General features: G+C 45.3%; 1 protein-coding gene across 4 annotated transcripts in view; it reads right to left on the bottom strand.

Annotated features, from left to right (window-relative positions):
* The window catches only part of RALGAPA2 (Ral GTPase activating protein catalytic subunit alpha 2), a 294,639-nt gene that overhangs the window by 9,233 nt on the left and 269,502 nt on the right, over positions 1-15,904 (bottom strand). For 3 of the 4 annotated variants that reach the window (XM_079784888.1, XM_079784887.1, XM_079784885.1), the window contains one exon: positions 14,343-15,131. In XM_079784888.1, coding sequence (XP_079641014.1) covers positions 14,915-15,131 — 217 coding nt within the window. In that variant the 3' untranslated portion in view covers positions 14,343-14,914. Of the gene's footprint in view, positions 1-14,342; positions 15,132-15,904 lie in introns of those variants that run through there. The other variant, XM_079784886.1, reaches the window with a different exon arrangement.

The following is a 15,904-nucleotide window of genomic DNA, read 5'->3' as shown; positions in this document are numbered from 1 at the left end:
CATTGATTTTTACAAGAGTGGAAGGGAGGGAGGGGGAGAGGTAGAGAGAGAGAAACATCCATGTGAGAGGGACACATTGATTGGTTGCTTTCTGCAAGCTCCCCAACCAGGGCTGGGATCAAACCCACAACCCAGGTACATGCCGTTGACCAGGAGTCAAACCCGCAACCTTTCCGTCTGAGGCCCGATGCTCTAACCACTGAGAAAACCAGCCAGGGCTAATATGTGTCTTGCAAGGTTTTTCTTTTCTTTTTTAATTTTAATATTTTAAAAAATCGTTATTGTTGAAAATATTACATACCACCCCCCCCCTCCCCCATTGACCTCTTCTAAGCCACCTCCACTCCCCGCCCCAGGCCTTCACCAATCTATTGTCTGTGGCCATGGTTATGCATATATGCATTCAAGTTCTTTGGTTGATCTCTTCCCACCCCCACCTTCTGAGATTCCTGTCTATTCCATGCTCCTGTGTCTCTGGATCTGTTTTGTTCATTAGATTCCACATGAGTGAGATCATGTGATACCTGTCTTTCTCTGACTGGCTTATTTTGCCTAGCATACATACTACTTCCAGGTTAGCGGTGCTGGGAATCGGGAGCTGGCCCTGCTCACATCTCAGAGCAGCTGAGCGAGAGCCCTCCAGGAAGAGCCCTTTAAATGTCACTCAGACGCCAGCGGCCACTCGGGCTCAGACTCAGAGTGGAGCCCAGAGAATCAGAAGTCATTCTTAGAGAAAGATGCCTTACTTCTGTGGGCTCGTGTGACTTCTCTGATACTCTGGATATCAACAAGGATTTAAAGGAACACAGGAAACAATCATCTTGGTTGGAGATTTTCTGTGTTCCACATAGCTCTGCCTCATGGAGGCTTTTCAGGAGCTGCAGGGCCTCTTTGTGGCATGTTTTCTCTGGCTGTACTCACTGGGGTAGCAAAGAGCAAGGATTTGAACCGAGCTCTTACCTCTGAGGAAAGGCTGCCATCCAGGACTGCCAACTGGGATGAGCTGGGCAGGGTCAGACAGGGAAAGTGGCTGCCTCGCTCTGGGTTCTTGTTACTGAACAGTCAGTGTGGAAATGATTAACTGGTTCAAGATAATTAGGGAAGGGAATGGTTTTGAGAGCTGGCATGGATGAGGGAAACAGTGGACCACGGTTCCAGCTTTCGGCGAGTGCTAAACATCCTCCCAGCAGGAAGGCAGACAGAGCGGAGATCAGAGAGCTGCCGGGTATTCAGACCCCTTGGAATGGCTCTGAGGAAGGGAACAGGTGCAGCCAGGGAAGGGGTAAGCCTACACACTCAACTCAACACTGGCAACCAAGATCAGTGGGAACTGGCCAGCCTAATTAACATTTCCAAATGGCCCAAGGACGGCTTCCAGTATTTCCAACCCAGCAGCAGTGGCTGTGTCCTGGCCCTGGCTCTGGGCTCAGCTTCCTCTTTTTGGTTGTTGGTCTTGCCCATCAGCTTTGGTTCTGCAGCAGAAAGCTGGGACAGCTGGACCAAAAGGTGAGCAGGCAAGAGGGAGCGTGTGATGATGTGCCTGCATGTCATAGGGACCAAGCCAGCAGGTGGAACACTCATGAGAAAACTTTCCTGACATTCTTCTCTTCCTCTTCTGCAACTATAATGTATTCTTATAGATACCAGGTGTACCGGTTACTAAAGTGGATTTTGTAATCAAAGAAAACACGATCATTTCAAGAGAAACAGCAAAAGTGCTTTATTCAAAGTAATGTCCATCGCTAGCTACACATTTTCCCCATCTTTCTGGTAATTTGTGGATACCGTCCCAATAGAACTTTTCTTGTTCTGAGGCAAACCATTCAGAGACCCAATTTTCCACTTCTCCATACGTTTTGAAGTGCTGCTCAGAAAGTGCGTGTGCCATCAATCGGAACAAGTGGAAATCTGAAGGAGCAAGGTCTGGTGAATACAGCGGGTGGGTTAATACTTCCCAGGCAAGATCTTTTAATGTGTCTTTAACTGGTTTTGAAGTGTGTGATGGTGCGTTATCATGAAGCAAAATGACTTTGTCGTGTCTCCTGGCACATTCTGGTTGTTTTACGATCAAAGCGTGGTTCCAATTGATTATTTGTTGTCAGTAGCGATCAGTATTAATGGTTTCACCTGGTTTTAGAAGCTCACAATACACCACACCTTCCTGATACCACCAAACGCAGAGCATTGTCTTCTTTCTGAAGCGATTTGACCTTGCAGTCGATGTTGATGGTTGACCTGGATCAACCCATGATTTTGTGCATTTGGGATTCTCAAAATAAATCCACTTTTCATCACCAGTTACAATTCGATGCAAAAAAGACTTTCTTTCATGCCATTGAAGCAACATTTTACTGATGACTTTTCGGTTTTCCATTTGTCTTTCATTCAGTTGATGTGGCACACATTTTCCTTCCTTTAAAATCTTTTCCATTGCTTGTAAATGATCGGAAATTGTTTGCTGAGCAACTTTTAATCTTTCTGCAAGTTGCTTTTGAGTTTGACACGCATCTTCATCCAATAATGCTTGTAATTGTTGGTCTTCAAAACTTTTTCAGTTGACCTGGACATTCTTTGTCTTTCACATCGAAATCATCACTTTTAAAGCATTTAAACCAGCGTTCACAAGTATCTTGAGATGGAGCATGTTCACCATAAGTTTCCTGAAATATATGATAACTTTCAGCAGCACTTTTCCTCAAAATAAAATAATGAATTAAAACTTCCCGCAAATGCTCTTTTTTTGGGGGGCACGAAATTCGACATTTTTAAGCGTAAAAATATCTATGATGTTAACCCCTTCAGAAAATTTGACATATGAAGTTTTGAAGCTTGCTGTCAATACAACAAAATAGCATACATATCAAATCGCATATACATCAACATATGTGCAACTCCATCTATTGAAAAACATCTGCATTACTAACTGATACACCTGGTATACTAGTGGTCAGGTGCATGAATTCGTGCACATTGAAAGGAAATTAATTAGAAGAAATATTTTAATATCGCTATTTGCCCTTTCTCTATAATAGAAGTGTCAACCAAATTCACGATTGACAATGACAGATGGAAACACATGCATGTGATTGGCGCCAGTGAGAGCTTTATATGTATCGTGCATGCATGAGTCAACTTAGCCTTTTATATAGAATCAACTTGCTTAATTAGACCTGCTTTCTGATGTAGCTAAACTTTTTCCAGCCCAGTGAAGCACCCCAACTTCTCTTTCAGGTGATTGTCAGCAACACAGCAGTAGATATCAACATGAAGCAGATTATCATTGTAGATCACACAGGGAGAACAAAGGGTAAAATATTTAACTGCAGCAGTGTTTGATTATATTCTGCGCAGTGAGAAAACCTGAAGTAATTTTCAAGGCCCACCATTTCTTACTTCTTTTCAGTCGGGTCTAATTTCTAAGCTTTCTAAATCTCCATTTTCTGGCTAATGAAAAGAAAACAGGATTCCACCGAGTCTCCTATCTACCTACTCCAGGACTTCTGTGAGGATCAAATGAGATGAGGCATGTGAAAACACTTCACAGACATTTGGTTACAGTGTTAAATGTTTCCACCTGGCTATGAAGCAAGTCATGTTCCTGGGCTGAAGAAACTCCAAGGAGGCTAGTTACTAGGGAGGGGAAGCCGGGCATTGCTACATGACGTCATTTCCCAGACACTCGGACACTTAGCATATTAGCCTTTTACTGTATATACACTGAGTGGCCAGATTATTATGACCACCCCATCAGTACTTTGTTGGGCCACCTTTTGCCTTCAATACTGCGGTGATTCTTCTTGGAATTGACTCCACGAGATGTTGAAAGGTGATGCGAGGAATCTGACACCATGCCTGATGAATAGCACTGTCCAGTTCTGTGAGATTTGATGGTTGTGGAACCAGCTGCCTGATGGCTCTTTTAACTTTGTCCCACAAATGCTCAATTGGGTTGAGATCTGGTGATTGAGGGGGCTACCTAACAAGGTAAAGTCTCCCTCATGTTCTTGAAACCACTCCTGCACAATACGAGCACCGTGGCATGGCGCATGGTCTTGTTGGAAGAAGCCATCTCCATTGGGATATGCTATCAACATGATAGGATAAACTTGATCAGCAATGATACTTAGGTATGTTGTGCTATTCAGACGTTGTTCTACATGAATTAAAGGGCCCAAATCACGCCAGGAAAACATGCCCCAAACCATAACACTGCCCCCACCAGCTTGAAGGGTTGTACTCATGCATGTGGGGTGCATGCTTTCATGCTGTTTCCGCCAAATTCTCACTCTGCCATCTGCATGATGCACCTGGAAACGTGATTCATCGGACCACATGACTTTTTTCCAATGCCCGACTGTCCTATCCTTGTGTTCCTGTGCGAATGGGAGACGTTTTATCTTGGTAACTGCAGACAGCAAAGGTGTTCGAACAGGCCTTCGGCTTCCATATCCCATATGATGCAGTGTACGGCTAATTTGCCTACAAACGTTCAGGTGGTCATAATAATCTGGCCACTAGTTATATATAGATGACTAAGGTTAAGTAAACTATAAATTTAAAATTAATATTGGTGTCAACTTTCTGGATAGGCCCTTCTGGAGAAAGAGGTTCCCAGACCCCGTCACTACCTCACAGAACAGGAACAGTAAGATTTTAGTTATGTCGAGCCACAGTGGTGGCTGTTCCTTCTACCAGTTGTAATTCACATCTCAAAATGGAAAAATACTACAGAAATGTTTATAGCAGCAATATTCATAACAGCTAAAATATGAAAACAACTTACATGGCCATCAACTGATGAAGGAATGACCAAAATGTGATCTACCCTTACAATAGACTATTATTCGGCAATGAGAAGTGAAATACTGATAAAGGCTATAACATGGATGAACCCTGAGAACATGCTAAGTGAAAAAAGCCGGTGACCGAAGACCACATACTGTGATACCACTCGTGGGAAGTGTCTAGAATAAGCAGATCCAAAGATAGAAAGTAGACTTAGGTTGCTTAGGGTTGGGGGTGAGGTAGGGAGAATGTAAACTGACTACTAGTAGGTTTGTTTTTGTTTTTAGGGAGGGATAAAAATATTCTAAGGTTAGATTATGGTGATGGTTGCACACCTTGTGAACACACTAAAAATGGAATTGTACACTTTAAATGGGTACATACCAATTGTATGGTATGTGGATTATATCTCAATATGCTGTTTTTAAAAAGGGAAAAATAAAATAGAAGGGAGTCTGGAGAGCTACTGCTATTACTTTACCAAAAATGACACAACAGAAGTGGCTCCGAGTTTTAGGGGAAAATACCCCCACTCCCCGTGAACCCCTAGGGAGGCAGGGGGACCGGGAAGCTATGCGGTTTAGCAGCTGCCACCAGCATGTCTCCTCCTGCACCGCACTACAAACTTAACCACACTACAAACTTAACCATGTTCAAAAGCAAAGTAAATGGGGCCAGCCCTCAGATAACACAGTACCCTGATCTTCAAGGTCGCCTCTCAGGTTTATTTAACTGGACTTCATCTGTCTTGTAATAACTAGAGGTAGGATTACAGTGTGACTTCCCCCAGGACACCTGGGATTTTGTATGCAGCGCAGGAGTATATTTTAAATTCCCAATAACCTATAGCTCAAGAATATGCAGCAGTTACATTTGTGGTGACGTGTGAGAGAATGATGAGTGATGAGGATCTGTCTCAGGAAACATTAAAGAAGCAATGGAACTGTCTGGTAGCTTCACCGATAAAAGCTGTCCTTGGTCTTCAGACATCCAGGGAGCTATTTTGGTCCATAATTAAGATCTTTTCTACGTGTGAACCCTCCCTGTGGTGCTCCATTTGCACTCTAAAATAGGAAATACTCCGGTTAACTTTCAACCAAGTGTTCCAGTGATGTATGCCGAAGGGGGCGTGCCTTTGTCAGACAGCCTCCAAAGTAGTCCTTCCTGCCTGTGGGGAGGAACGTTTAGCCTTTGCCACCAAAGAAGGGCTCGCCCTCTCCTCCCCTTTGTTCATTTCCAGGAGTGTGTTCCCCACAAGGAGGGGTCCTCTCCGAATGGGGTGCAGTGAGTCTTGTGGGAGCAGAGACTTAGCACTTGAGCCTTGGCCTTGATATGACCAACCACTTGACAATGAAAAACACACAACCCTTCTCAATTCAAAACTAACTGCCAGAGAGATAATGGTGCTCTACTGAGGGCAACTGGTGGGGAAGGTGTTGCCAATGTCCACACATATGCAAAGAGCTATTACTGTTCATTGATTGTTCTAGAACCATGTTTGTAAGAGTGAAATAGTGCCAGGGGACCTTGCTCTCATAGCCTCGCTCTTCTGGATAACTGAGTTACTGTAAGTCTCTTAAAATAATGTTCCGTGTTCCAGAGACACTCATCTACCATGATTCTTCACATCAGCTCACTGGTCTAAGACCACCGAGCTCTGGGATGAGTCTGCAGGGTCTTGTGGGGGAGGGGATATGTGACTGCAGGTCAAAACTCTTGTCCTTCTCCTTTTCACTTTCTCCCTTCCAACCCCAATCTCCCCATACAGAGAGCCGCTGTAACTGCTCCCTTCACCTGTGCAACCCAGGTCAGGGGCTGCCTTCGGGGGCACTGGCATGAGGGGGCCACTAGAGAGGCCCCATAGGGGATGTTCAGGGAGAACCTCTGTGGGTCGCCACATGCTGATTCATTAGTCAACATGCCGCTGTGCCCGGGGACAGGAACACAAGGGGAACGGAATATCCTCTAACTAGTCTCCTTCCTACCCCTCCTATAGTACAGCCCCTCTACAGAAGCCCAGAGTGGTTTTTTAAAACAAGAATTCTTATTATGTTATTCTACTGCCTAACACGCTCCCACCCTCCCAAAGCTGGCCATCTCACTAGAGTAACAGTCAGAGTTTCCCTGCTGGCCCACAGGCTGCTCTGACTTGCCTCATCCCTTCACCCGCTTGCTTCCTCTGCCCCAACCACACTGGGCTCCTCACTGTTCCTGGAAAGCTCCTGCCTCAGGGCCATGGCACTTGCTGTTTCTCTGCCTGGAATGCCTCACTCTCCCCACCCCACCAGTTCTAAATGGCTCTCTCCATCACCTCTTTCATGTCTTCCCTCAAACGTTCCCTTCTCAGTGAGGCCTCCCCTGACCCCGATTTAAAGTGCCACCCCAGTGTTATGTTTCTCAGCAGCACTCCTGGTCCTCCTTTTGCTTTTTCTTCTTAGCACCCCTCATATTCCAAATGTTTATGAAATGAATGTCTGCAGACCACGGCCCTCCTGGGGTTTATGCGATGACCTGGAGTGAAGCTGCGGTTCCCATCTGCTTAAGCGGTAGCAAAGGTGCATGTGCGTCCCAGACCCAAGCTGGACCTGAGTTCTAATATGTAAACATGGCTCTGGCAGGCACCACTTTGGGTAACCGGGTAAAGAGCAGCCATGGAGTTCCATTTCTGGCTGCGTCTTTTCTTCTCTGTGTTGATCCCTTCCCTCTGGGACACTTGCCCCTGGTGGTCTGGGTCAGCGCACATCCCCCTGGTCGGGAGCCTGGCCTCAGAGGGCACACCCAGATGTCACAGAAGCTCTGGCGTTAACTGGAGTCGGGCTGTTTATTTAGCTACTTCTCTGAGCCCTAGGGATGTAGCTAGGGAGCAGGGTTTCCCTAACTACAACGCACGGGCTCACGTCCGCCACACAGTCTGCCCAGCGTACCTCAGCAGCCAGGCAGGGCAGCCGGCACCTCCTGGTTCTGCCTGAGGTTAGGGCTGGGGGAGCAGAACCCCGCAGTGAGTCCTGGCGACCGCAGTGGCTTTCTCCAGCATCAGGCAACCTCACAGGAGGACGGTCCGGCTCGCGAGAAGGGAGATGCTGGCTGACGGTACTGACCCCAGTTCCCACGCGGGAACGCTGAGCGCTGCGGGCAGGGCCCTGGCGAGCGAGTGCAGGTGGGTGGAATGTGTCCTCTCTGCATCTGGGATTTCACTGTCTCCTATTCTTAAAGCGGTCGAAAAGCAGGGTTCTGCCTATTTTTCTAGGCACTCTTCACCGTGATGCTCCTGGGCTCCGTGGGCCTGAGAGAGGACTTTGGGCAATGGCAACGCCTAAGCACTTCAGGTATTTTTTAAACAAAGTTGATTGGCATGTTTTCCATTTTAAGAAATTTTTTTCCCAGCCTTTTGAGGGAGTTTAAAGGCTAATGGGGAAAAGGAACCAGCTTTTCTCTTTATTATATTGTTTAGAGGTTTAACGTCCTGGTTATCATCATATATCACTCTGAAAAAGAAGAGTATGAAATATTCTTGTTTTCTGTCAGCAGACCTAAATGCTCCATTTGCCTCTGCTTTGGTTTGGTTTTTGCTAAATAGAAAACCAAGCGAAGCCGCTGGGTCTTCCAGGAACCCAGCGCCGAGGCCGTACGTGTTCCACCTGCTGGAACCAGGACACAAGGCCACGGCATTGGTGCCCAGGAGTGTGGGCCTGGGCGTCAGAAGCTCCAGGTTCTTCCGAAGCAAAATCTCAAGGTTATTTCAAATAAGCTTTAATTAAGAGTCATTTCCAAAAATTGTCTCTGAGAAAAATTCTTAGTACCTGCCGGCCATCTCTTGGCAACTGCTGAAGTGTCCCCAGAGCCGTAATTAGCAGCGAGGCACTTACAACCCTGCAAGGACTGAGGAACCAGAACTAAACGAATGCAGCAATTCACAGAAAAAGCAGCATCTCCAAGTTCTTCCAAAGGAACAAATTAAATGTAGTGCCAACACTTTAGAATGAATAATCTCAGGTCCTATCTTTTTCTGGAAACCTGTGAGGACCCCCAATCTCTGCACCTGCCCTGGGGCAGGAGCGCCCCACTGGCTCTGACAGGAGTCCTTTCTTCCTCTCTTCTCTTCCTACATTTATTAGCCTTTATATTCTTCTTACCCAGGGCCTTCCAGTTCTCAGATGTCTTAATTCCCAGCCAAGGTGAGAAAGTTAAAAATTGACTGGCAGGATGCTTAGTGGAAATATCTAGTAGATATTAGGCAAGTGTTCATTTCCTCCCAGGCTCATAAGGCGGATGGCACAGCCCATCCCAGGGAAATCTCAACCCAACTGCAAACCATTGGCTGACTGGCTTTTCTTCCCTTTTGACGTATCTTTTTAACATGTGGTTATAGGTTGGAGCTAACTAATCTGGGCTTACTAATCATTAGCCATTACGGGAGGCTCACGAGTATCTGCTTCTCCCTAACAAGACTTCAAGCTCCAGAAAGGAAGGAGAGGCAGGGCACAGGCCTCCAGAGCCTTTGTGTTCCCTTAAAACGCCCGGCTCAGCCCTCCTGGTGGCAGCTGCCAAGGGAAGGGAGGGGAGGGCCATTCAGAGATGGCGAGATTGACAAGGAGCACCATAGTGTTCTATCAGGGTCAATGGAACACATGTTTGTCTCATGTCTTCCTTCCCTCTTCCAAAGATGATGTTGAGGAGAGTAAAAGAGTTTTAAGAGGAAAAAGGGGTGAAAAAGCACAAGGCAAAATGTGGTGCTAAACGGGGCAATTGAGATTTCTCTTTAAAATCCTCAGTAACATTGAAGAAAGCATCCTGCATCAAGTGTCAGTTATTCAGATTGCATCATCCAGGCTTTCTCCAGGGCAGTTCTGACCACATGGCTTATCACTAGTCCACTTTCACTAGGAGACCAGGAAGGGAGGGGGAGAGGTGCATCACCATTACAGGTGTTCGTTCTGCATCTGCATCAGGCCCAACACACACCTGTGGCCTGGAGACACACCGGGACAGCTTAACGCAACAGCCTGACCGCCTTCTGTCACATTTCTCTTCTACTCCTTTTGCGTATGTGATAAGAAAGAAATTACATGCATCATTCTCTAAGGGTTTTACAGTCTATTAAGATAGAAGAAACATACAACAGGATAAAGACTTGCATAGGCTAAGAAAAATCAAGATATAAGTAACGACAAGTGAGATGGCACTAAGGCGAGGACCTAACCATAACCGAGAGGCCTTGGTTTAGGACAGTGGTTCTCAGTCCTGCTTGCATATTAAAATGCTCTCAGGAGTTTTTAAAAGAAGGTCCCCAGGGCCAGACCGCAGCCCAGACCAGGAAATCCAAATGCCTGGTATAGGGACACAGCATCCAGATTCCTACGGCTTCACGGGTGAACCGATGTGCGGCTGTAGCCAGCACCAGGGGGATCAGCAATGGGACTGTGGGTGGTTAAAAAATTCCTATGGCTGCTTCATTGTCTTTTTAGGAAGAATGCATTTTAAGTGTTGTTGTTTTTTAATGTCATATGCAAAGGGGGTCAGAATTGAGGCAGTTGGGTTGGGAAGAAAGATCTGGTCTGGGTCTGGGAGGGACTATTGGGTGGAAGGACCGCACACGCAGGGCCGTCGGTTTGCAGGGTGTGTGGCCACACGTGCTTAGCCATGGACGCCTGAGGGTGCGGAGCGGCAGCCGGAGCCCCTGAACAGACAGGGTCACAAGAGCACTTGCACTTAAAGGTAACTTCTGGATCGTCCGAGTGAAATTCTGAGACTCAGCCCTGGTCTTTAACCGATATGAATACACCAGCAGCCGTGGCTCTGATTTCTGGGACTATCCCGCGGGGTGGGCACGGGGCCAGCATTTTCACCGGTCCTGGCCCTGGCTTGCACCTCTCCTTCTAGGAGACAGGCTGCTAAGAGATGCACCCAGGGTCTTCTGATAGTTTCTGTGAACTTAATACAATGATTTTGTTGCAGAGAAAAATTACTGAGGTCTTTTCTGTGAGGTAGGTGAGCATAATAAAGCTTTCTAAGCGGGCACCTGTGCAATTCCTGAGCGTGAAAGGTGAAAATGTGAAGCTCTGTATAGTAAGTAGCAGCAGAGGCAGCAGCATCCTGAGACCAACTCAGACAAATCTGCTTTAAGCTCCAAATATGACCTACATTACAATGGCAGAATCTGATGGTGCCTAGGGAGGCATTTTCTCCCACTTGTTCTAAATCCTGGAGCCTTCACGGTCTAGCCTGTCGTGAAGGAGGGAGTGCTTCGGACCATATCCTGGAGAAATCATATGTTGTTTTTACGTAGGGCTAACAAATAAACAAAGATCTGTGCTCCCTCTGCTGGCTCCCCATAGCACTATTAAAGCAGGAAGGACCACAAACAGTGCCGGCATCCTCAGCAAACACCCAATTCTCCTATATGGAGAGCAACCACTCATTTTTTCTTCGTTTTAGACATTCTTTGAGAGAAATCCATCTTGATCACCTTCTGACCAAAGCACTTGGAAATTCTTAAAATATGATGTTAAATTAGACATACCTCTAGTTCACAATTACCAAATTGTTAGCTGTGACTGTAATAGTAATTTGGGGATCATTTATCAACAGACATAAGGGGATCCCTCCCAGATCTTAAGGGCCAGACACAATCATTAAAGCAGTTTTGGAAAAAAAAACAACAACCCTCAAGTCCAAGCTAAAGTTTCTCTTTTCTCCTTTTGTTTTATAAGAGCAGCTTCCCAAAAGTAAAGATTTACACTATTTATATCCTTTCTGATAATGTCAAGCATTAGACTTGATTTTCCAAATCATTAGCATGCAGAAGAATGACCTCATGGTGAACAGATGCACTTGGCTGTGAGCGGCAGCGATTACATCAGCCCCTCCCAGCAGTCGAGGGCGCCCGTGCCCGTTAACCCTTTAACGGCTCCTCTGCTGGCCCCCCTTCGTTGGAAACATGCTTGGAAACACAAACTTAGTCCTTACCCCAATGTGTGTGTGAAATGCACATATGTACATACATGGAACATATCTATACACACATGTGTGGACATATATTTGCAAACACACACTTGTGTGTGCGTTAATTGCAGCCAATAGTTTAACACTGGTTACCACTTAGAAATTGTTGGTCAATAAGGAACAAAAAGGAATGCAAATTACAGGGCTAGGTAAAAAAGCAGTTCCAATCCCGATTCTACAGTGGGCATTATTAAAACAAGGAGTGGGCGGAATAGATAAGAGGTACGTGGTTATTGTAAAATAACATTTTTGCACTGGCAAAATAGGTTTTTAAAAAACTTCTTTTAAAAAAGCTGAGCACCCACCTATCAGCCAAACAACAAAAGACCCTGCCTCACATCTGTGGTTGACAGTGAATCATGAATAGAGGCACACAGTTGGCCACCGTGACCATCTATGGCCGCCTTGGGTGACAGGCGACAGCACCGGGGCAGGGAGAGTCTGGGGAGAGGGCACTTCCCACTTAGCACGTCTCTTACTTACAGCGAGGACTTAAAGGCCGACATCAGAGTCCTTCCCTCTAGAAACAGGGCTGCTTGCTGCTACAAAACCAGTGTGCAGTGAACACAGCCTTCAGGTTACTCTCCTCTGTGTTCACAACAAAGCCCTTGTACCAGGATACAAAGAAAACCCGAGAGCCCCTCACTCCTCAGGCTGTGCATATGCATGTGAGCAGTAGCCCAAGGCCCGGCTTTGGTGACCCTGCTGGCCAGGATGGCCAGGTTGGGTCCGATGGGCACTGTGGGAGCTTAAGCTGCTTGGGGTCAATTTTTCCAATTGGCTTGCTGCTTGGAAGAGCAGACTTCCCCCCCTCAGTTTCTTAGTTTAAGCTGCTCAGCTCATCTGGGTTTGATCACACTTGTCCCAAGATAATAAAAAACACTGTGAATAAGTGAGAAGTGTTTTCATCTGTAAAAGTGGTAACAGACAGGGGTAGGGATTCCTCGAAAGCAGAACCGGCGCGTGCACGGGCGAGGAGGTGGCTCTGAAAGTGCGCTTGTGCGCGCTCCACCCTCACTGCGCTGCCCCCAATTTCAGTTCAGGTCAAGTTCATTTCTAGTTCCTTCTTAACCACTGTGGTGGGCACATACACAAAGCATTGAAAGAGAGAGAGCATTATGCCCTGACTCAAGTCCCATCCATGGATTTGTGTGATATCCATATAAAACTTTTTATCACTCAACACCTAATTCCCTAAACCCCAAACACTGTGAAATGTGATACTGGTGTAAATAACTTGAAAAAAAGGAAGGACCAGGATTTGTCTTGATATTCCATCTTTGGTTTCACGTTCCTTTTGTACAGGTTCCAATGTCCACATTTCTGAGCTGTCAGAACCTTTATCTGTTAAGGGACTTTGGCAAACTCGATGTTCTTGGAGAAGCTTGTCAGTAATCCTCTCCAAACTGCAGGTCTTAAAAAACCCAAATGACTCCTACAGTCTCACTTAAGATGTTACCTACACACTAATTTAAATTGGTTTAAATAGTTTTAAACTTTTGGGAAAAAATCAAGTTTATACAGAGGCTAAAATATACCTAGAAAATAAAGTTCATCAATATTTATTTCAATAGTCAAGAGCCTTAAGAACGTAACCGTTGAACTGATGAGTGCAAATATCTATTATTTAATCTCTTTAATTTTAAGAAACAAAAAGGTTTCACAAAGCACTGAAAAAATAAGCCCCAAATCATTGTGAGGGTGAAAAAACCAGAATAATTATCTTTAAAAAATTAGCTTTGCTATAGATCTTTCATGTGCTTTCACCAAGAATTAGAAACAATTTTAAACCTCTACCTAGACTGGGTATGAAATCTTCATTTCCCTTGAAACTGATTTCTTTTTGGTTTTAGACAGAACGTTGGCAGAGAGTATAAAAGAATTCAATTCACAGCTGTTCTACCTTTTTAATGTAGGAAACATTAATCAAAGCTTTAAGTTATAAGCTTTTCTCATGTTGCTTAGTATTCCAGTTCAACAAAGATCAATAGAGGCCATCCCTGTGTTCCTTGACGCCTCACCAGGAAGCAGGGGCGTGATTATGTAAATCGCATGGCTCTGCTCCCTCGGCCAGCTTGCTTATCTCCCAGGCCTTCTGCCTGCTGCTCCTGGCTCCCCCAGCGAGTGCAAGCCTCTCCTCTTATCTCTCCACAAAGCTGGGAGAGGCAAGGACCCAAGCCAGCGATGTTAAACAGTGATGCATGGCTGATTTTATTTGTAAGTGATTTATTTCACGGAATTTAATTTTTTTCACTTTGTGTATAAGAGATTTGTTAACAAGTCAGAACAGGAGAAGGAAGGTGGTGTCAGAGGCAACTGACACAGGTTAGAAATCTATTAAGCGCCCTCACAATGTGTCTACACTAGCAGAAGGAAGCCCTTCACTGAGAATTTCAGCATGCATTGACTAAGCATCCCATTGACTCTCTGAAAGGCAATTCATCTGCAATTACATGCAGACATTTGTAAGTAATTCTATTTTTAGAAAAAAAAAATTAACCACCACCCAAAATAATCATACAATCATTTTAGGTGTCAGTATACCATTTCCCCCAAATTGTTAATATAAAAGAGTAAAACCTAAAAACAAGAATATTCATGGAAACATTTGAAATTTCCCATTTGCCTAATAAATGAAAATGACCGTAAGCCAGTTTCTAAACAGGTTCCACACCAGGTGCTGCTCTGGTCGGCGGCTGGTCCATGTGACACAGGCCACTGCAGAGAAGGCTCGTGCGGCCCTGCCGTCATGATGGACCAGGGGACACCGTCCTTCCATTCCTCCCGCATTAATCCCTGACCCGGGTATCTCGAGTATCTCGGCAGCGTAATCCCCATTTAGCATTAGTAGCAACGGCTTCGACTGTGAGGAACTCTTTTTTGATAAGTAAGCACTGATGCGGGCATCGCTTTTAAACAACATTATTCCCAGCTCAGCAAGAAACCCACACTCCCAAATGAACCGAGCACATCACTGAGGAAAGTTCATTAACCTCGCTAGATTCGGAGGTTAACAGGATAGCTGAAGAAAAGAACTGGGTGAACAGCTCGGATACAAAACAAATTAAAATGAATGTCATCATTCCTTTTGATATTCATTAGTTGATTCAGAGGGAGAATGCTCTTCTTAAATTTGCAAGCATTTATCTGTGAAAAACAGGTGTACATCTGCTGCTCGAGTGTGTCTTAAGCGCGCGAGGAAAGAATAATGCAGACACTCACCCGTTCCACCGAGGGAGTAGCTGGGAGACGGAGAAAAGACTTGGGCTGCGAAATCCTCAAATGTCATTACTTCGCGGTGGTTCTGAATTATGGCTTCGAGATAGAGAGCTCGCTCCTCGTAGCTGCAGCGATCGGTTAAGGAAACAAGTGCACGTGCAGAATGGCACAGGAAACAATGCCAGAGTCCACTCTGCTTTACATACAGTGATGCAACTTTTACGTTCTGTCGGGGGGAAATTACCTTGCAAGTTCGTTAACATCTGTCAGAAATTTAAGGATTGGTCTTAATGATAAAATTCTGATTTTGAGACCTAAGTTTCTTTTGGATTTCATTGCACCCAACACTAGTATCAACAAAAAGTATGTACACCTATAGTTATAGGATCACATAAAAGATTATTAAGATTGAGTCAAACGAAAAAAAAACCAGAGACATGGACTATGACAGCATCTCTTTCCACTGACAGCTGGGGGACAGATCTGGATCTTCTCTTGCTAGTTCACGGATAAAATGTTCTTTTCAGCCTACCGACAAAATGATTTGCTACTTCAAGGAAGAATCAGTGAGAAGGTGGTGGCACACACTTCTCAAAAATAAGCTAATGCATGTCCCTGGGAAGAGGGAAGGCCGAGGAGGTATCCTCTGAGGGGGCACCCGAGCCGAGAGCCGAGATAGGCTGTGAGCATTCGGAAATAAGAACAAATACGTTGGAGAATCTAGCCAGAGAGTGCGCAAGGCAATACTTAAAAAAAGACTGCCTTTTAATTAAAACTGCAGTCTGGAACACACGCATTCAAATGTGTAATCAAAAACCAGCCACCAATAAAACTTACAAGCGTAACACACTGAAGCAACTTTCCAGCTGTCTTAACAGGACCCCTGCGTGTGGCCGCC

Source organism: Cnephaeus nilssonii (assembly GCF_951640355.1).
Source record: "Cnephaeus nilssonii genome assembly, chromosome: 11".
NCBI lineage: Eukaryota > Metazoa > Chordata > Mammalia > Chiroptera > Vespertilionidae > Cnephaeus > Cnephaeus nilssonii.
This window is presented reverse-complemented; position numbering and strand designations above follow the sequence as displayed.